We start from the raw sequence: 20,243 nt of genomic DNA, 5'->3' as shown, positions 1-20,243 counted from the left end.
GCCTTTTTAAAAAGACTCTAACCAACCCTGAACTGTAGCTTTCACTATTAGAAAATACCTCCAATAGAGGAAGTGAGAGGAAGTTAAACCGCATACACACATGCACAAAGCTGCAGACAAAAAAAAAAACACATCAGCACAGCAATAAAAGATTGTGTTCTCTGGTTCGCACGATTAGACACATGCAAATTACAAGATTTTGAATCAACTGTGAAAACGTGCTTTTCTTAAAAATCTTGGTCTGTATACAAACTGCAATAAGAGGATCCTCGGAGGTAAGAATGAGCTTATGTTTGTGTCTGTCAGTTTAAGATATTTAATGTGTTAAATCTAACTTAAGTTATCTGTATAACTTCATCTTCGTCATCACGGGGGCATGTCCCCTGTGTTTGGAAAAAGAAAAGATTTGATTGTTAAAAAAATCACTTGACCAGTGATGTGGCTTCAACTTACAAAGTGCAAAGTGACATTTGTTAGGGACGATCTATATTCATATGGAGCCTTTCAAACATGGTATTCATTTTTGACAATATTGTCTTTATTAATTTTGAATAAATTATAAAATCAGTACAATTAATGCAATGTTGCACTTCAAATAATAATAATAATAATTTTTTTGCGGTGCATTATGGCCCCACTTGTATGGCTGGTGAAGCAGACAAAAGGGATTTAAACAAACAACCGTTATAAAATGTAAATTTAAGTTATATTTGTGGTGTTAAAAGGAAAAAACTGAATCTATAACCCGAAGCCTTAAAATGTAATTCTGAATTTTCTGTATCAACAAAAAATAAACACCCCAGTTTGCAGTACATGATTTAGCTTTAACATTTTCACATGTTTTTGTGAATTGAAAACTAACTCATAAATTCTGCTTGACTTTTATTTAACTTTAATTTTGGACTGCTTAAGAATCCGCATCATGAAGTGAGAAAGAAAATGCAGAGTTCTTTGGCAGGAGAAGAAAAAAGGGGAAGATGAACATCTTGATTTGAATAAATCGTCTTCCTGCTAACAACCCCTGCTAAAAGGAGCGACTATGATGTTGTGAAGCACACAAATATGCAAACACTTAATGTGAAATGTTTTTGTTACAGATATCAAGCTTTAGTGCTACAAGAAGATGAATGCACGCACAGTCGGGTTGCTGGTTTTTCTGACCCTGATAAAAAGTAGGAATTTCATTACTCCTCTCTCTTAATCCTCTATAATCATTCCTTTTTACGTCCCTCTCTGGCCTCCAGCTAGTCCAGAACGCAGCAGCTAGGCGTCTTACTGGTTCTAACAGACGACATCACATCTCCCCCGTCCTGGCTTCTCTACATTGGTTACTTTTAGAATTGATTTTAAGATTTTACTGATCACTTTTAAAGCACGTTTGGGTCTGGCTCCAAGCTACATCACAGAGCTTTTAACGCCACATGAGCCAGCCCGCAGCCTTAGATCCTCAGGTGGGGGCCTTCTGGTCGTTCCGAAGTCGAGGCTTAAAACCAAAGGTGATCGCGCCGTTGCCGTCAGGGCCCCTCGGCTTCGGAACGACCTGCCTGAGGAGATACGGCTCGCAAAATCAGTGACATCTTTTAAATCTCTTCTTAAAACTCACTTTTATAGACTTGCTTTTGTGTGATGTCGTCTTCTTCCTCTTCTTTTAATTGTCTTTCTAAAAAATGTTTATTCCACTTTAATCTTACATCTTTTATTTTATTGCTTCTATTACTTTAATCTCCTTTAGTGCTTCAGTGCCTTCACTTCCTTATACTGCTTCTATTGCTTTCTTGTATTGCTTGCGTTGCCTTTACTAGGAACAGGTTTTTATTTCTGGTACTGCTTTATTTCCTCTTTTATCTCTCTTAGTTGTTTTCACTTCTATTTACTGTCTTTACTTCTCCCAGCTTTGTCCCCTTGGTCTTGTGTCCGGCCATGTTGTGTGGGTTCTCCTGTTGCCTATTGGGTCTTGTGCTTTGCCTGTTTTTGGGCCTAGCTTGTTTTGTGATTTGTTGGTTTTGTGCTTGCTTCTTTTTGTGATTAATTGCTGGTTTTGTTTGGTTGTCAAAGCACTTTGTAAAGTTTTGTTTTTAAAGGTGCTATATAAATAAAGGAGTTATTATTATTGCATTAAGATCACACACATTACCTGACTTTCCCACTTGTGTTTTCACCACCGCAGATTCTTGTGAAACTATCCCCTTCGAACTAAAAACTCCTCTGACAGCTGTAGAGGGGACCTGCATTGAGATCAAGTGCAAAGTCACCAGGAGTTTCAATGTTCTTGCTGATTCAAACTGGTTTTGGTTAAAGAATGCAAAATACGAGGGGAAGGATTTTACTGGCACTGTCGTTTACAGCAAGGACAGAAAGAAACGGCCTGTCAGCTCTGACTATGCAGGCAGAGTGAACTTTACTGGTCCTGAACTGACACTTGAGGTTTCTAAATCGTGCGGTATTTTGATCTGCAACCTGAACAAATCTGACAGCGGAAACTACTCCTTCAGATTTGTAGGACATGATGCGAAGAACATATGGATAACCGATCCAGGTGCTAATCTAACAGTTATTGGTAAGTAAAAGAAAACTGTTGGGTAATGTGAGCACTCTTGTACAAAAATGTCACACTTACAGGAACAAACAGGTCATACGTAGAATGATTCTTAGAAGATAACATGTAATAATATATATTCGTCATGACTAAATATATAAACTGTGTCGTAATAGAGTCCTATCTCCGTGTGAGCTCACAGGATCGGCGTGGGCTCATGGTTCTTATCTCTGAATCTTTCTTTTTAGTGATGCACAAGAAACAGACACTAACATCTGGTGTTTTTTCAGCTTTGACTTGATTTCTGAAACTGTGGTTCAGAAAAGACTGAATTTTTCTTTTTTTTTTTAAATATGTATTTGTAGTGCTACTGTATAAATTAGAATTTGCTCACATATGTTTTCAGTTTTTCTCCGTCTCTTTCATTTTTTCAGACAACCCGTGCCCGATCACCTTTGAGAAACCGCCCGTTGTAAATGAATCCAGCAAGATAACACTGAAATGTTCCACTCAAAGTTCATGTCAGTCAAAACTCAAACTTAAAGGATATCCAGGAGAGTCCTCAGAGTCTGAACAAATTGCTGAAAGCATTGAGAAGAGGTTAGAAGTCACCTGGCAGGATGACGGCAGGGAGATTTCGTGTCAAACTGTTGATAACGAAGATGAGCATTTGATTCGGAAAATCAGTCTGACCGTCACATGTAAGTAAAAGTTAATTTAATGTCTGCTATTACAGAGCTCACGCTTACTACAGATATATCTATAATCCCATTGTAAACCAAAGCTTGCACCAGCACCAAAAATCAATGCACAAGTTTGGAACCCCTCACACTGAATCAGAGGTCTTTATAAAACAGGAGCTAATACTCATTTTAAGTGATGCTGAAAAACAGTTGTAACAGCAGGAGCAGAAGGAGGACTACATTTTAAGATGCACATTGTCATTTTTTTATATATTGTCTAACTACCGCTTATATGCGTATTATCAACAATGTCACAGGCTCGCAAAATCATGACATCCTTTAAATCTCTTCTTAAAACTCACTTTTATAGACTTGCTTTTATGTGATGTCGTCTTCTTATTGGCTTTTATCTATCTTTTCAAAATGTTTATTTCACTTTATTCTTTCTTTTTCATCTTTTTAGTGCTTTTACTTATTTTATGTCCTTTTATTGTTTGTTTTTTTGCTCTAATCTCCTTTATTGCTTTCATTGCTTTTAGCCCTTTTATTGCTTTTTTCTCTGACATTGCTTCTGTTGCTTTTAAAGTCTTTTATTGTTTTATAGCCCTTGATGGTTTTATTTATTTTTTTGTTGCTTTTACAGCTTTTATTTCTCTTTCTGCTTCATTTCCTCATTTTTATCTTGTTTAGCTATTTTATTTCTATTTATTGTTTCTACTTCTTCCTGCTTTGTCCCCTCGGTCTCGTCCCTGGCCATGTTGTGTGGGCTCTCCTGTTGTTGGGGTCTGTGCTTTGCTTGTTCTATGATTTGCTTGTTCTGTGCTTTGCTTGTTCTGTGCTTTGCTTGTTCTATGATTTGCTTGTTCTTGTGATTTGCTTGTTTTCCTGTTTTGCTTTGCTTCATTGTCAAAGCACTTTGTAAACTATTGTTTTTGAAGGTGCTATATAAATAAAGTTATTATTACAGATTGAATGTTTCTCGCTTATTGGGATGTCCTCATTCCTCTTTCAAAATGCGGAGTTGACCTAGGCCGACCCTAACTCTAAACCAGATGTTCTATTGATAAGAAGACTTTAGCTTACACTTCTAACAGATGGTGCTGCAAAGGCACTACTGATTTTGAATGCTTCTTGTTGTCAGAATTAGAAAGCAGAACTGCCATGTGCTTATTAGTAGATGTTAATATCATGGGGAAATGTATTTACTCTGACCTAATGTGTTAGGTCTAGTATTACTTAACAATATAAATTTCAAGGCACAGTTTCGGTGTTTAAGACTTTTAGTAAACATCCTCAAACAACAACGTTATTACAAGGAGCAACACTTGCAACCCATGTCACCTCAAACCAAAGTGCAACCGTTTCTTTATGCGATAAGTAACCACATGCTCAAAGTGTTTGACGTTTTGCCTGGCATTGGTGGGGGCACTTATTTAGGAAACCCATCTGTGGGTTGTGTATGAGTGTAGGAACAAACCCTCTTAGTGCTCATAAACTCAGTGACTTGGTCTCGTAGTTAAATGGCAGAAGACAGAATTTTTTAGGTCACGTTTTTAGAGGTCACGTTTTTAGATCATGTGTGCTTAACTCATACAAAAGTTAGACCACTTCAGATGACAGTTGGCGCTAAAATAAAACCCAGCATGATTTAGTTTTTATGCATTTTCATTTCCTCAAACAGTCCACCTGTGCTTGCTGTATGCAGACTGGTTTGTCCTTACTGATTTGTTGACACAGATGCTCCAAAAAACACAAAGGCTACGCTAACTTCTGTGGACAGTCAAAGAATCACGGAAGGACAGTCTGTTACCCTCACCTGCTCTGCCAAAGGACGCCCTGACCCCACCTTTACCTGGTTTAAAAATAAAGAAAAAATTGAAGAGGCGGAGTTGAAGTTCACATCAATAACAGCAGCAGAAAATGGAACATACTATTGTGTAGCTGTAAACATGCATGGGACATCAGAATCAGATCCAGTCTTCATTAATGTTACATGTGAGTACTTCCTATGTTCTTACCTGAAAATCTTTTTTTTGCTGTAGTATTAGTAAAGAAACATTGCACTAAAGTATTTTATTGGACTGTCATTGTGGATTAGTCAAAGTCAATGTTGAAATCCTCTGTTTCAGATGCACCTGAAGTTGAGGTGAAGACTTCATCTGCTCTCAAAGTTCCAGAAGGAGAATCAATGACTTTAACATGCAGCGTCAAAAGAAGCAACCCACCACCTCACACCTTTGTTTGGTTCAAAAATAACACCAGAATTCGGCTGAATCAGACATATGTTGTTCAAAGTGTTGGGCCCAAGGACAGTGGCTTCTACACATGTGAAGCCACTAACTCAGTGCGTAGTGGAAAATCAGCGGCACACATAATTATAGTGGAATGTAAGTTTCACTGATCTTTGTACGACATGTCTGCTAGTCAGTGTTGCATTCATCGTTCTTTCACCATAGAAAGCGTACTAAAAATGATTTCTTCCCTCCAGTCAGCCCAAGGAGTACGCGCATTTCCATGTCTGTGAATGAAGTTAAGGTCGGTGAATCTCTTACATTCACCTGTGACACGGAAGCCTATCCTTCCCCATCGAGTTACATCTGGGACTGTTACAAAAAAAACAAACAGATTGGCTCCCCACAGTGTAGATCCTTTGAAAATATAGGAAAAAGTCTACATTTGGAGAACGTACAAAGAAGTGATGAAGCATGTTACATGTGTAACGCAACCAACAGCAGGGGTCCAGGGGACAATAGTGATCCTAAGTGCATACAAGTTCTCTGTAAGTAATTGTGTTGTGCTCTAAATGTTCTGTGATTCTCCTAATGTTTGTATCTTTTCTTGTCTCTTAATTCATGTGTGTTAAGGTGTATTTACCTTAAAACATTTGGGAAAGATCAGTGTTGTAAAAGACACTGGAGCTAACTGCTGGTTAGCTTAGCCTAGCATGAGACTGGAAACAGCTAACATGCCATGTATCCATGGTCACTACTTCCACCTCCCATCGCCTCTAAAGATCACAGGTTAACATGTCGTAGCTCGTTTGTTTATTCCATACAAAATCCACCTTTTTACAGTGAGCTCTCGCCCGGCAGGTTTCTGCTCCCTGCAACAAAATAGCCAACGTATATAATTATAGTATAGTCTTTAAGCTAAGCTAAGCTAAGCTAACCTTCTGCTGGTTGTAGCCTATTAACTAATTGGCAGTTATGTATAAGTTCTTCATATTTCTTTTGTCCAGTAAGTGAAAAGGCGCATGTTTAAAAATGTCAACCTCCTCTTAAGCTTTCTTATTAAAGGTAGACTTCTTATTAAAGGTGTGCTCCTGTAATATCACACATTTTATTTACACATAAATGAATCATCAATCTGCTTCCTCTCAACAGATCCTCCGACCATCCCCACACTGTCCATGGATACATTGGTCAGTGAAGGACAGACCACCACCATCAACTGCACTGTCGAAAGCTCCCCACTGTCAGACCTCATCTTGACAAGGACCAACGACACAAATCCTCAGTCTGCACAAAACGATTTCATTAATTACAATCACCTGAACAATCTCCAACACAAGTTTGATGCAACTTCAACCGACTCAGGCTTTTACACCTGCAAAGCCAAGAACAGAATTGGTGAAAACAAAAGTGTGAGAAAAGAATTGGTGGTAAAATGTAAGTGAGTCAGCGTTTCATCATCTTTTAGCGTATCAGTCAAGTAGAGAATGAAACTTTCCATAAAGTTATTGTCTTTAAACCTCAGTACAAAAAGAGAAACAACTTCCTTTCAAGGGACAAAGGTGGATCTGCATCTTCTGTTCTTTCCATGTGGAAGTCACTGGATTTGATTGGGTCCAGTTTTTCAGTTGACTAGTGGTTCTGATTAACTCATTCTGTACAAGAGAGGAACACGATAGCTTACTCTTGTGAAAGTAGTGACATAAAGTACACATATTTTGAAGTACTTCACTGCATATTTAGATACTAATTCACTTGAGTATTTAAATATTCTGCAACCTCATATTTCTATTCCACTACATTTGACATTAGTAAACTAACTGGTTACTTTGAAATCCATGTTTTCCATGCCAACACATAATCAACCAAGAAAAAGATTCATTGTTACAGATGAACTACCAAACAGTATACCGAGCAGTTAAAGCTCCACACAGTTAGAATGTTTAGTAAGAACACTGACAGTAGCCTGTCTTCTAACCATTTCAAAAGTTTTAGTAGGACAGTGAACTTCAATAAAAAATTTGAATACAGGATTTTCACTTTTTATTTAGTAATTTTAAAGTTCAGCATTGCCAATTTTACCGACAACAACTGAGTAAAATATTATTCAATTTAGTGGCCATTATTTTCCTTTTCTTGAGACACTTTAATCACCTTTGCTCCAATGCATTTGCATTGGAATGTCCTGAATATTACAGGTTACAAAAATGTTTATTATGCAATATAATCCATTTTATAAAAAACTGTTTTTTTTTAATGTTTCATAAAAGTGATTGCGTTTATAACGGACGTAACAAGACAATGTGAAGATCTCACTCTTCTCTGTGTTCTTGTTAAATGCAGACTGTCCCAAAGACGTGACAGTACAAGCTACACCTGATGTTGTGGTAAGGGAAAACAAATCGTTGACACTGCAGTGCAGCGCCCGCTCCTACCCAGCAGTGACCTCTTACACCTGGAAGAAGATAATAGAGGGCAAGAGTGAAAGCATTGGAACGACTCAGACCTTCACTGTGAAGTCAGTCAGTCCCTCTGACAGCGGGCTGTACACCTGTACAGCCAGTAATGAAATGGGAACTGGAAAATCCCAGGAAGCTGAAATCAAAGTCAAGTGTGAGTAAACTTAAGCACTCAGAAGATCAAAACAATCTCAGATGTACAGGAGATTATTGTGGATTATATATAACCCCAAACCAGAGAAGACAAACAAAACCATAATACAGTTTATTACAGGGCTCTTTTTTCATTGCTTTGCTACAGTGTCTTTTTCTGACAGAACCACTGGGGGGTGCAAAAAGGAACTTGGACGGGCTCCCTGATATATTTTTATTTGTGCTCTCATTTCTTATATCGCATACGGAATAAATAATTGTGCCCTGCTTTTCTCTCTCCTTGATTTCCCTGCTCAGATGCTCCAAAACACACAAATATCAAAAGAGGAACGGAGCAGCAGCAGCCTGATGGGACAAAGTCTGTGATGCTGAGCTGCAGCAGTCACTGCTATCCCCCTGTCACACATTTCACATGGTTTAAGAAGACAGAAGTCGGGGACGAGAAAGATAAGAAAGTGTCTGACCTTCAGAGCTTCACAGTGCATTCAGACAATCCAGGAGTCTACTACTGCGTTGCAAAAAATGAAATAAATTGGAAGTCATCTGACCCGGTCGAAGTGTTTGTTGACCGTGAGTGAATTATAGACAAATATTGCTTTCATTGGTTGCTTTCTTTGTTACTGAAGCTCTGTGTTCTCTTACCACAGGAGGCTTGGTGAAGACCTTGATTATCATCTGCGTTTTGATCATGCTCATTTTTATAGTGTGTTTCTTTGTCTACAGGTAAAGTATGAAAATGAAGTTTTAAATCAAAAATTACATTTCGCAGATGATTTGGCATGTGCAAACACCTTTGTGTCTCTTTATGTTTCCAGACACAAAAGGAACAAGACAATTCAACAAAGAACTACAAGCACACCCTATAGTGGTTCTCTGGTGATGACTCATTTGTGCAACCTTTTCTGCGTCTTTATCTGACAAATCTGGACAAAAATGACATATCTTTGCGTGTGTGTCTGTGTGTCTGTGTAAACCAATTCAGATTTGGGGGAATGTCGCCAGAAGAAGGAATGTGGTGAACGCGCCCGGCATGGCAGAGCCTTCCAGGAGCAGAGATGACCTCTTGCCAGACCAGCCGTTTCGTCCAGAAGGCCAACGGCGACAGCAGCAGCAGCTTCGTCCAGACAGCACGTAATAGACAGCAGCCACACACAAAGTCCCCACCCAGTACAAGGCACACTCTGTGTCAGTGGGACATTGAGCTGGAAGCTGCTGCTCATACTGCAGTGAAAGCATCCATTTAAGATCTTTCAGACAAGACTGACAAATTGAAAGCCTGCCCAGTCATTAATTACAGTCAGTCACGGAGGACGCCATTTTTTTATTCTTCTCATTGTTGTTCCACAGGCCGGCGTCCAACATCAACAGTGTTTACTGCACTGTGAATCTGCCCACCAGAGAACAGGTGAGACAGCAACAACTTCATCAAGTCAACAACAAATGAGAGCAGTTATAAATCGTGGACTTAAGTAAAGTATCACAATATGTAACTGTAAGAACCCATACTGTTACATTTTGACCTTTATTACAGGGGCAATTCACCAATTTTAGTTACAGGTATTGAGGACAACTTCAGAGTAGTAACATATCTTTACCGGCTCTTTGTTTTTTTTTCTCAGACTTGAATAAGACTCAAAGATATGGGTGTTTGCCAGCCAGAGCGGGTCTAATAAATATGATCATCTAGGCACAAACGTCAGCCACTGCTGCATTACTGCACTGCAACATTTTTTACCAAAAACCCAAATTTTGTCCATCTTTAATAGGGATGCACGATATTGGATTTTTTGCCGAGATCCGATATGCCAATATTTTACAACTCATTTAGCCGATTACCGATACCGATACCGATATTTTTTCCCGCACACCTAATTGCAGAGATCATCAACTCTCTTCTGTATTGGAATTAGCGTACAGTATAATGGTGATACTCTTATCACATTTGTTACAACGGTCGGGGTGACAGGTCTTGAGATGGTTAATGAAGTTTGTAGTGTTGAAAGACTTTGCCTTGGCTCCTCCTCGCATCACCGAAGCTGAGCAGTCATTGCAAACAGCAGTTTTGCTATCTATTTCGGACACTTTGGAAAACTTCCACACCACAGACATTTCGGCTTCTAACTCTCGAATTCTGCAGGTAGACACAAGTGACGTCATCACGCTGCACCGCGCAGGTCTTCTTCATCTGGGACATTGCCCCGAGGTCGGGCATTTAATCAAGTATGCAGCAGCCCATTATTTTCAATCTTTAATATTATTCTCATAAAAACACCGCAAGCGTAAGACTGCAAACAAAATCCTAAACATATTTGAGATAATGTTTCTTTTTAGTTACGTTTAGTCAGCAAAGTCTGGGTTTAAAATATGTTCTAATCTGATCTAAAGCAGAAAGATTAAAGCCTTGTGATTACACTACTCTAAATTCTAACAAGTCTTTAATTGCTGATTTAAAAGCCCTAAAAGTCCCAAAGACGTTATCTTAAACAAGTCAAACTCAAACAAGACAGTAACTGGTGAAAAATTATCCTTCAGGACTAATTTCTGTTTAACACATACAAAAATGAGTCAACACTACAGTGCAGACATCTGCAACGACCTCCTAAAATGAGTATTTGTCTTGCTCTACTTTAGGCAGGCGGATGTGTCGTTCAATGATCAAGCTGTTGCTTTGCTTGCTGTGCTGCAGCCCTGTCCTCACTGTCTGTCAGAACACTAATCATTCAGTATTCAGTACTGTGGAGCAATGAATCACCGGACGGCCACTCAGCTTTCATTTAAGGCATGAATGAGGTGATTCAGTTTCTACTTTACACTCACCGGTGTCTTCTGTCTGATTCTGTGTAGGGTCCTTCTGGAGAGAGGACAAACAAACAGCAAGCTGGACACACGCAGAATGAATCTCTGAACTACGCTTCTTTACACTTTGAAGAAAAGGAAAAGTGAGAATCTTTTTTTCATAAAACACCGGAACAAGAAAGATATTATTAAAATGCATATTAAAGTGTATAATGTTTGTTTTAGGAGAAAACAGGCAAAACCAGTAGAGGATGTGTATTCTATGGTGTCCAAGCAAAAGCTGCCTAAAAAGGTCAGAAGCCTTTCCTTTCATGTTTCGTTTTTTTACATTACAGCACAATATACAAGCTTTTTTTGTTTTATGTTATTGATTATCAATATTTTTCTGCTTGTGTCCACAGTAAAGCTTTGCAGAGTAATAAATCCTGTATATCTGTTTGTCTAAAATACTGTCGCAAAGGTTGACCAACAAAACCGTCTTCTTCACGTCTGCAGGCATCATATATGTGTTAATTTGAATTTTGCTGTGCATCCAATGTAGACATGTTGACACAATTGATCTGATGACTTTCTCTTTTATGCTCCAAGGATGAACCAGAGAACCTGCGGGACTACGAGAACTTAAGTTTATTCATTGCAGGCAAATGTCCAGATTCACTGAGCTCTGACACAGAAACCAGTGAGGATGAAGTAGAACTCCAGTATTCCAAAGTGAGCTTCAAGGCAAATCCCGGACATCAGCAAGCCGAAAGTGACTCCAGCACCTCTGATGAAGACGAGACCCAGTACTCTCAGGTTAAAACCTGAGTTTTAATATTTTTATTCTACCCTCCCAGTAAGCATTGTGTCTTGGTTTTGTTTTATAAATAAGGCTTTATGCTGTGCTATATATATTTTTTTACCTCTAAAATATCAAATGCATTTTATGCTGTGTGCCGTAACAGGAGCTAAACCGAAAGAAGGAAACTGATCAGTGGCCATAATCCAAATAATTTATAACTGTTCATATATTTTGGTTGAAACTCTTAATAAAGAAAGTGTGTGTGTGTGTGTGTGTAGACAGATGTTCATATTCATAGGATTTATTGACATGATCTATCACATTTGTGCACATGCTTCAGCACAAGATAACATGGCTGTAATGTTGTAACGCTGTGCAGCAGCTGCTTTGCTGAGGCTGGTTTCAGTAATTTCCATTTCATAACACGCTTCACCTTCAGGCACACATTTCCGTGTTTTTGCAAAAAAAAATAAAACCAAATGATCAATGCAATAGTTTTTGACAAGTTTCGCTGTATTTCCCCGTCTCACTCTGCAAGGGTTGGAATAATAAATTACCAAGAAGAACTGTGAGACAAGGTTAGTTAGTGTATATAAACAGGGTGATAAATGTGGGAGCATTACTCCCATGCGTAGAAGAACAAAGGTCATTAGTTTAGAGGTAACAAGTTAAAGGTTTATCCATAGCATGCAGATACGCTCTGATATCTGAGTCATGAGCTTACTATATCTACGGTATGTATTTTCAATCATTTTTAGGAGGGTTAGTAGAAATCAGTTACAGGAACAAAAGTTGAGAGCCAAACTAGAAGCCACGTGTGTCTGGCACCAGTCACTTTAAATAAAGTTGTCTGCAGTGCAGTTGCCACCTTCATTGCTGCAGACTCCAAAACGTCGTTGTGCTCAGTTGTGCTACCTGCTGAAAATCGACGCAAGACATGGTTAAGTCCTGTAGCTTTTTGAAGCCCAGGATCCTGTGTTCTCAGTTATCATTTTCACTGACCTATGAGACCCTCAGTGTCTTTCTCTTGACCCAAATTACCATCAGTAACTGTCTGTTCTTCCTTTGCGTCTCCTCCATTGTTTTCTTCGGAGTGCAGACGAATCTCTGAATACTCAGTCGTCTTGGAGCCCAGGCCTATGATCTCACCTTCAGTCTGGTCCTCTGAGTTGGCATGGAGTTTATCAAAGTCAATTTTAGCGTAGAGAAGTGGGTTCTCCTTTACTACTCCTTCCTCTTCCATGATGGCATTATTGACATAAATCACATCCACTTGTAAAGAGTTGGTCTGCAGAAAAAAACCAAACAAACTTGACTTTAGTAATGGAGAAGAGATTATACTTCCATCCGTCCATTTTTGGGATGGGTCACAGTGCAAGCAGCCTAAGCCCAGATTTCCCCTTTTCTGACATCCCTCTATCAAGCAACATTTTCCAGCTCCTCCTGGGAATCCCTGGGGCATCCCGAGTTGTTCCCAGGCCAGATGGGATGTACAATCCCTCCAGCCAGCTCTGGGTCTATGCCCAGGATCTCCTCCAAGTTGATCTACCCCAGGAGGCACACTAATCAAAAGCCTTAACCACCTTAACTGACTCCTTCTGATGCAAAGGAGTAGTAGCTCCACTTAAAGCTCCTCCTTCTTACCTGAAAGGCATGAGGAATCTGAAAGGCGGAGCACAGCCACCCTGCAGAGGAAACTCATATCGGCTGCTTGATCAGCGATCTGTCTGTCACTACCAAAAGCATGTAGGACATACAGTAGATCGCCAGTAAAATGAAAGCCTCCTGGTTTAGCTCTCTTTTCACCTAAGCCTGCTCTACTGCTGATGCTACAGCAACCCATCTGTAAATCTCAAGATCAATTGTACCCTCACTTGTAAACAAGACATAGAGATACTTGAACGTCTTCACTTGAGGCAGCGAGTCCCTCCCTACCTAGAGGGAGCGATCCACTATTTTCTGGCAGAGAACCCATGTGTCAGACTTGGAGGTGCTGACCCAGTCCAAACCACTGCTAACTACCCAGTGCCAGTGACAGTTTGATGAAGCCAACAGAACCACATCATCTGCGAGAAGCAGATATGCAATTCTGACGTTCCTTTAACAGTTGTTGGTTATACAGGGACAGAAAGGCTCATAGCAGCAGCCCTGGTACCCCATATTCCCTCAGTAACCTGTACAAGACACCCCGGGGTACTAGATCTTCTTCTCCAAGTCCATGAAATGCATCTAGACTGGATTAGCTAACTCCTATGACCGCCACCTCTACCAACCCCTTTACGGGTTAAGAGCTAGCCCACTGTTAGAATCCCTCTTGTATCCAAGGTTCAACAATTCGCCAGAGCCTCCTTTCTAGCACCATGTAATAAACTTTTTCCAGGAGGCTAAGTAGTGTGTTACCATGATAGTTGGAGTGCACCCCCTGGTCCACCTTTTTAGAAATGGAGACCACTGCCCTTGTCTGCCATTCCACAGGTGCTGTCTAGACCTCCATGTGACACTCAAGAGGCGTGTCAGCCAAAATAGCCCAATGTACTGAGCCTTCAGCATCTCAAGTGGGAATCTCATCTGAACCTGGTGCCCTGCCACTGAGGAGCTTCTTGACTACCTCACTGTCACTGAGGAGCTTCTTGACTACTTCACTGCCACTGAGGAGCTTCTTGACTACCTCACTGCCACTGAGGAGCTTCTTGACTACCTCACTGCCACTGAGGAGCTTCTTGACTACCTCACTGCCACTGAGGAGCTTCTTGGCTACCTCACTGTCTCTGAATAGCTTCTTGACTACTTCACTGCTACTGAGGAGCTTCTTGACTACCTCACTGCCACTGAGGAGCTTCTTGACTACCTCATTTCCACTGAATAGCTTCTTGACTACTTCACTGCCACTGAGGAGCTTCTTGACTACCTCATTGCCACTGAGGAGCTTCTTGACTACCTCACTGCTACTGAGGAGCTTCTTAGCAACCTCTGCAAAGGAAAATTCTTAATACAAATTCTTCCCCAATAGATGACATTAAAATAAAAACATGGGAAATGTGCTTGATTAACATCTGATCTCTTTATCTTGCAAGCACAAGAGTTACCTAGATTTTGGAAAACAGCTTTACCATGGAGTTACAACGATATATAGCAACTGATATGAATGAAGTCACACAGCTGTGTTTTTCTATGAAAAAATATTGATGTTTGAAGGTTCCTGTTTTCATGCATTCATAAGTTTTCATTACATACACATGTAGGATTGTGCAAGGACATAAACTCACCTCATTATTAACCATTAAGTCTGAAGTTTCCCCCAATCTCTTGTTCTGTGGGAGGCTGAAGCTTCTTTTCCTACAACCAACAAGGAAGTCATTTTTAGTAAGGTCTCTAATTTCATGGCTGTGTCTTGCAATGTTATTTGGTAACCATAGTTACCCACTGAAATTAATCTTTAGCTTGTCACCATAACAAGTCACACCGGTCAGAAACCTAAAAATGTGTTTGTCTCTCATGAAACTTGTTTGGAAATGTCCTTAACGTGACTGTATTTAGAGCAGTAGCTCCTTTCATTTCAGCTGTGTTTCATATTCCTCACCTGACAAAGCATAGCAGCAGCGGGACGCATATCAGAAGCATTCCCAGTGCTCCCGCTGCAGAGCCAATCAAAAGCGACAAAGTATGGAGGCCTGTAAAGTCCCAACAAACCATAGCAGTTAGAATCACCAGAAAACAGGATAATCATTCGACTGAAAAGCTATAAGCAAACACTGCATCCTGCACATTTACCTAGCTGTATTTCGCTGGAGGACACGTTGAATACAAAGCTATCAGAGCCCAGTAAGTTGCTGCTGAAGCAGATAAGAGACGGCAAATCTTCGCTCAGATGGTACAGGGTAATGTGGCTCGTCTTCCCCGCGCTCCCCAGGGAAATTTCCCTGATCGGGATGTCGGCTGAGTGATTGACAGGCATTCCAGCTAATTCCCAAACGAGGGAGGGAATGGGGTTCCCCTGGCTTTGACAGGAACACCTGATCTGGGATAAAATCTTTATACAGCGAGAAGAGGGCAGGATCTCTGGAGCAACTGAGACAGAGGAGGAAATTGGCAATTTGTACATACTTGGTTTAAAGGAAATATAAATGCTCATAATAAATAAAAAGGTAAATAAATCTCACATGTGACATCAATACTGGCATGCTCTGAGTTTTCAGCTCCGTGGACATTTTGAGCCTCACAGTAATACCGATCTTCTGAGAGTTTGGTCACATTAAAGATATAGTCTTGCTCTGAGCCCACCATCGCTATCGTTCTTCCAGACCATCGGAACCAGGTGAAGTTAACCGCTGCTGGATTGGCAGTGCTTACGCAGGTCAGAGTTACAGGGTTGCCATCCACCACTGGACCAGAGGGGTCGATTGAAACGGAGGTGTTCTTAGGGGGATCTGAAAAAACAAACGGTTTCTGTTAGTCCTGCAGGTTTCTTATGTGATGGGATAACAGAATGAATTTTGCTCGCAGATGTTTTCAGGTTGATTCATGGCTTCAGCGTTTTTTTTGTGTAAATATGCCTCACAGTTTCATCCTGAGAGGCGTGGTAGCACTACGACAGATTTACTGTTTAACAAAGCAGGCAGTTATGGTGACAGAAATCTCAGCTTTTTCTTGACAGCAGCAGCACTGAAGGGAGTGGATTTTAAAAGACTATGGGATGAGCATGACCTTTGCATCAAGGGTCAAAGCCAACATGACAAGAACAACCTTACAACCGCTCCGTTTGATTGGTTAATTCGCCACATTATAAATTAACATAATTAAATTCAGGGCAATATTCTGTTATATATCCAGTTAAGTGACATATTACAATTGTATGCCTTTTTCAATGAGGCAAACAGTTCTAACTAGACATGAATTAGTGATGGATCTACAGTTTAAGTATGCAAAGAACTTCCACTAATGTACGACAATCTACGACAACAAATCATGTCTCAATGAGTAGAAACAAACAAAACATCTTCACATAGATTAACACAGTGGTACACATGTGGACACACAACACGGCTCAGTCATGATGGACCTCTGACATAGAAAGGGTTTAGAGGTTGTCACGCTATGTGACAATGTGTTACTGTCCTCAGTCCAGACACCGTAGTGTTGCCTGTGACTGAGTCTTGGCATCTTATCATGTAAGGGGCACCACAGCTGTATATACAGTGGAGACATATTCAGCTTATTGAACATACAGTTTTGTTGTTTGTTATCAGTGTAAAACAATGTATTTACTGTGTAAAATGAACTTACACTGAACGTCCAGCTGAAGCTGTGCTGAAGTTCCCTCTCCCAGCTCATTTTTGGCTGCACAGTGGTAGCTGCCACTATGGCTCGCGTCCACACCTTTTAAAACTAATATCGATCCAGGCTCCTGATCCTCCTCGTCATCTTTGTACCAGGTGTAGTTGGTCACAGGTGGGTTGGCACGGCTGCTGCAGGACAAAGTAACAGAGCTACCCTCCAGTATGGGCCCTTCAGGGTCGACGGTTACTGTGGTTTCCTTTGGAGCAACTGGAAAAACAAACATAAGCGTGGGTTGAGTCAATTTTGCTGCCCAATACGCGTCAGATTCATTTCTGTTTTACTCTGACTTACATTGTACGTCAATCTGAACAACTGAAGAGTTCTGGGTCCCCACTCTGTTGCTGACTGTGCAGTAAAATTGGCTGTCAACTTCTGAGACCACAGTTGAAAGTGTCTTCTTAGAACCAACGGCTGTCACTTGATCTCCATCCACCTTGTACCAGGTGTAGCTGTCTGCAGCCGGATTTGCACTGGTGCTGCAGGTCAGAGTCGCCGAGCTTCCCTCTTTAACAGGATCAGAGTAACTGACGGACGTGTTGTCAGGAGAATCTGGAAGAGAATTTTGAAATTGTAAGTGTGACATACCTGGAAACCAGATTTTGACCACTTAAGGGCAAGTTGTAATCAAACAGCTAGAAACAGCTAGACCACAACAAGATGCCAGAAACACACTTACAAAGAACCTGAAGGGTCAAAATTTGCTCATACTGAAGGTCAGTGTTGCCTCCTTTTCGGTCGTAGAGAACGGTGCAGGAGAACTTTTGTCCGTTGTGGTGGTAGGAAGCGGTGAAGTGCAGGACAGAGGTCACAATATTAGCTCCAATGTGCTCCTCAATGTCTCCTATACGGGGGGTCCAAGTTAGCACGGGAGGAGGAGCGAGACATGGAGCTAAAGCCGAGCAGTTGAGCCTCACGGGAGCCCCTTCTTCTACCTCCAGCCTGGATGGAGTTATGGTAGGCTTGGGCATGAAATCTGAGGAATAAAACGATGAGGAAACTGAAAGAGAGATACCAAAAGATGCCGGACAGGCGAAAGAATAACAGGATATAAAACAAACCCTGAGCAGTGATAAGGACACTTTTTTGAAAGTTGAACTTCAGATCGTTGTCACACTGCAGCCTGAAGTAATAGTTGTCATAATGGTTGGGTGGCAGGTTGGTGAAGATGGTGGTGCAGTCCTTCTCACGCAGGATCCCCGTCAGGTTTCCCTGCAGGAGGTTTAAGCCCGCGCTCGCTCCACTCAGGCCAGAATCAAACACCTGCGTTCGACTCCAGCTGCCTCTCTTCCAGATGGCTTTACATGAATCATCCAGGTATTGATCCCAACCGGAGGGCAAGCTGAAAGTGCAGGGGACGGTCACACAGGAACCACTCAGTCCATCCACTGCCTGAGGCATGAAGGCATCCCACTTCTGGCATAAGCTACCTGAACGGAAAGATCGGCGACAAATTAAATATATAACACAAAATATCCAAAATGGTCATAAAAAGCAACAAAACACCTTCATAAGAAGAAACGGTGATTATTAAGGGGGAACTAAGCCTTTTGAGATGACAGCACACACCCACAAAAATGTCATTCTTAGTCAAAAGGCTAAATTTTACAAACAGGTGCAAGACAGGAGAAACATTTAAATGGCCTACCTTGAAGTAGACAGCATAGGAGGAAAACCTTAACAGCACCTGTCATTCTTCACTGTCAGGTTGATGATCCTACAGAGAGGTTAGGTATTGTGAAAGTGAAGTGTAAATATGCTTAAAATACATTTAATTGTGCGGACACTCAAAGTAAAACATTGAAACTTGCAACTTTCTTTAAGCAACTTTCTGTTGCTTAAGAATTGACAGTGTTGTTTGTGTAGTAGCAGCACAGAAACACAAGCTTGCTTATAGTTGAAACAACATCATTGTAATACTGCACTATTTAATAAGCATAAAGCATTTACGTTAATGCCTAATTATTTGCAATATAAATTTAATTATCAATCTAAATTTAAAGTATCGGTATGTTCTTTTAACATCATTGAACTAACTTGTATTGCACTGTAATAATAGAACAGTTGGTCTCAATACTAAAACGGGTTTAAAATGTACTTATATGCACTGATATGTATGGAAGAGGATTAGGGCCACTGGAAAAAAATTAAGGTCCAATAATTTTTTTTTCTGGAGAAAAAGAGTCAGAATTCTGAGAAAAAAGTATTTTTTCTGACTTTTTTTCTCTGAATAAAAATTAAAAAAAATTTTTTATTGGACCTTAATTTTTTTTTTTTTCAGTGGCTCTAATCCTCTTCCATAGATATGCATTGAATCAGAAAATTTGAGTCTATTTTGCTGAGTTAAACTGTGCACAGATCAAGAGTTAAAGAACAAACATGAAGGTGTATACTACAAACCATTAAACTGCAGCTGTCCCAGTTTCCCAGTTAAAGGGAAATCGTCTTTGCTAATGGAGCCAACATAAACTGATCACACAACTTCATCGGAAGTCTAAGCATACTGAATTTTGCACGTTAATCAGAGTAAAAGTATATAATGTCTAGTAAACCAAATACCAGAAATGAAGAAATATATACAGCTTGCAACCATTTGAGTTTCTGAAAATGAAGCCTTACCTTACAGCCAACAATAAAGCTCAGCACTCAGTGTCCTTATTTTCTGCAGAAACAAAGAGCATGTTCCTGTCTTTATTTTTAAGTCTCAGTTCACTGATACCTGGTCAAAGCAATTGACAAAGAAGCCAATAAATGTTTTTTACCAGCATTGACGGGTCAGTGGTGGTAATCCAATTACTGAGTCATGTCAGACTGGGGGTGTGTTCGGAGGCCACGCTCTTGAAGGATCAGTCTGGGGAGTGGCACTACGCACAAGAACAGGGTTTTCATTCTCTCGGTACTACAGTGATGCAAGTCACATTTTTGTAGGGAACATGAGATAAGCATTTTTAATGAGCCAGAAAATTAACCAACATCTTCTTGTTTTATGTTGTCTATGAGCTGGATTATTTGCACATACAACAATATAATATTAATACTAAAATGCCTAAATTTGGCCTTGTTTCAGCTCACAAGAATTCTCCTCTTCATGTAAATAAAGAGGAAGTGAGTGGTATCGGTGTCAAGCTGGAGTAAAACAATGCCAGCGTGACTACTTTCACATGTAAGTAATCTGATTAAAAAGATCTGATTACTTAAATGGACAGTGAGAGCAGTGCAGTGACAAGGTGAGGGTGCGCTTATTCAACTAGCTCTATTATCTTTAGGTCA

At 40.3% G+C, this 20,243-nt stretch overlaps 2 protein-coding genes across 2 annotated transcripts; one reads left to right on the top strand and one right to left on the bottom strand.

Annotated features, from left to right (window-relative positions):
- Window positions 1–145: 145 nt before the first annotated feature.
- LOC138583552 (B-cell receptor CD22) lies at window positions 146–12,131 on the top strand. The gene is made up of 17 exons (XM_069655409.1): window positions 146–275; window positions 1,098–1,172; window positions 2,168–2,557; window positions 2,971–3,237; window positions 4,957–5,214; window positions 5,349–5,606; window positions 5,708–5,998; window positions 6,603–6,887; window positions 7,794–8,063; window positions 8,360–8,632; window positions 8,710–8,785; window positions 8,878–8,938; window positions 9,045–9,193; window positions 9,410–9,467; window positions 10,907–11,001; window positions 11,084–11,150; window positions 11,447–12,131. The coding sequence occupies exons 2-17, from the start codon at window positions 1,124–1,126 to the stop codon at window positions 11,663–11,665; spliced, it is 3,066 nt and encodes a 1,021-aa protein (XP_069511510.1). The 5' UTR covers window positions 146–275; window positions 1,098–1,123; the 3' UTR covers window positions 11,666–12,131.
- Window positions 11,944–18,667, bottom strand: LOC138583553 (myelin-associated glycoprotein-like). Its single transcript, XM_069655411.1, has 10 exons — window positions 18,622–18,667; window positions 18,035–18,403; window positions 17,653–17,949; window positions 17,268–17,525; window positions 16,923–17,183; window positions 15,800–16,066; window positions 15,413–15,707; window positions 15,220–15,321; window positions 14,906–14,975; window positions 11,944–12,927 (listed from the first exon to the last, which is right to left on the bottom strand). The coding sequence occupies exons 1-10, from the start codon at window positions 18,665–18,667 to the stop codon at window positions 12,634–12,636; spliced, it is 2,259 nt and encodes a 752-aa protein (XP_069511512.1). The 3' UTR covers window positions 11,944–12,633.
- Between the last annotated feature and the right edge of the window lie 1,576 nt (window positions 18,668–20,243).

The sequence above is a fragment of the Semicossyphus pulcher genome, unplaced genomic scaffold (assembly GCF_022749685.1).
Source record: "Semicossyphus pulcher isolate SPU_LCO1_2020_fin unplaced genomic scaffold, fSemPul1.0.p SCAF_9, whole genome shotgun sequence".
NCBI classification, from domain to species: Eukaryota; Metazoa; Chordata; class Actinopteri; order Labriformes; family Labridae; genus Semicossyphus; species Semicossyphus pulcher.
This window is presented reverse-complemented; position numbering and strand designations above follow the sequence as displayed.

What these genes read in the sequence shown, in the direction of transcription:
- LOC138583552 (XM_069655409.1), top strand. Translation starts at nt 1,124, where the DNA reads ATGAATGCACGCACAGTCGGGTTGCTGGTTTTTCTGACCCTGATAAAA. An exon ending in TGCTAATCTAACAGTTATTG is followed by an intron (nt 2,558 to 2,970) that starts GTAAGTAAAAGA and finishes TCATTTTTTCAG; the next exon opens with ACAACCCGTGCCCGATCACC. An exon ending in CACCCTATAGTGGTTCTCTG is followed by an intron (nt 8,939 to 9,044) that starts GTGATGACTCAT and finishes AAACCAATTCAG; the next exon opens with ATTTGGGGGAATGTCGCCAG.
- LOC138583553 (XM_069655411.1), bottom strand. Translation starts at nt 18,667, where the DNA reads ATGACAGGTGCTGTTAAGGTTTTCCTCCTATGCTGTCTACTTCAAG. An exon ending in TGCCAGTATTGATGTCACAT is followed by an intron (nt 15,708 to 15,799) that starts GTGAGATTTATT and finishes CCTCTGTCTCAG; the next exon opens with TTGCTCCAGAGATCCTGCCC. An exon ending in ACTTAATGGTTAATAATGAG is followed by an intron (nt 12,928 to 14,905) that starts GTGAGTTTATGT and finishes TTTTTTCTGCAG; the next exon opens with ACCAACTCTTTACAAGTGGA.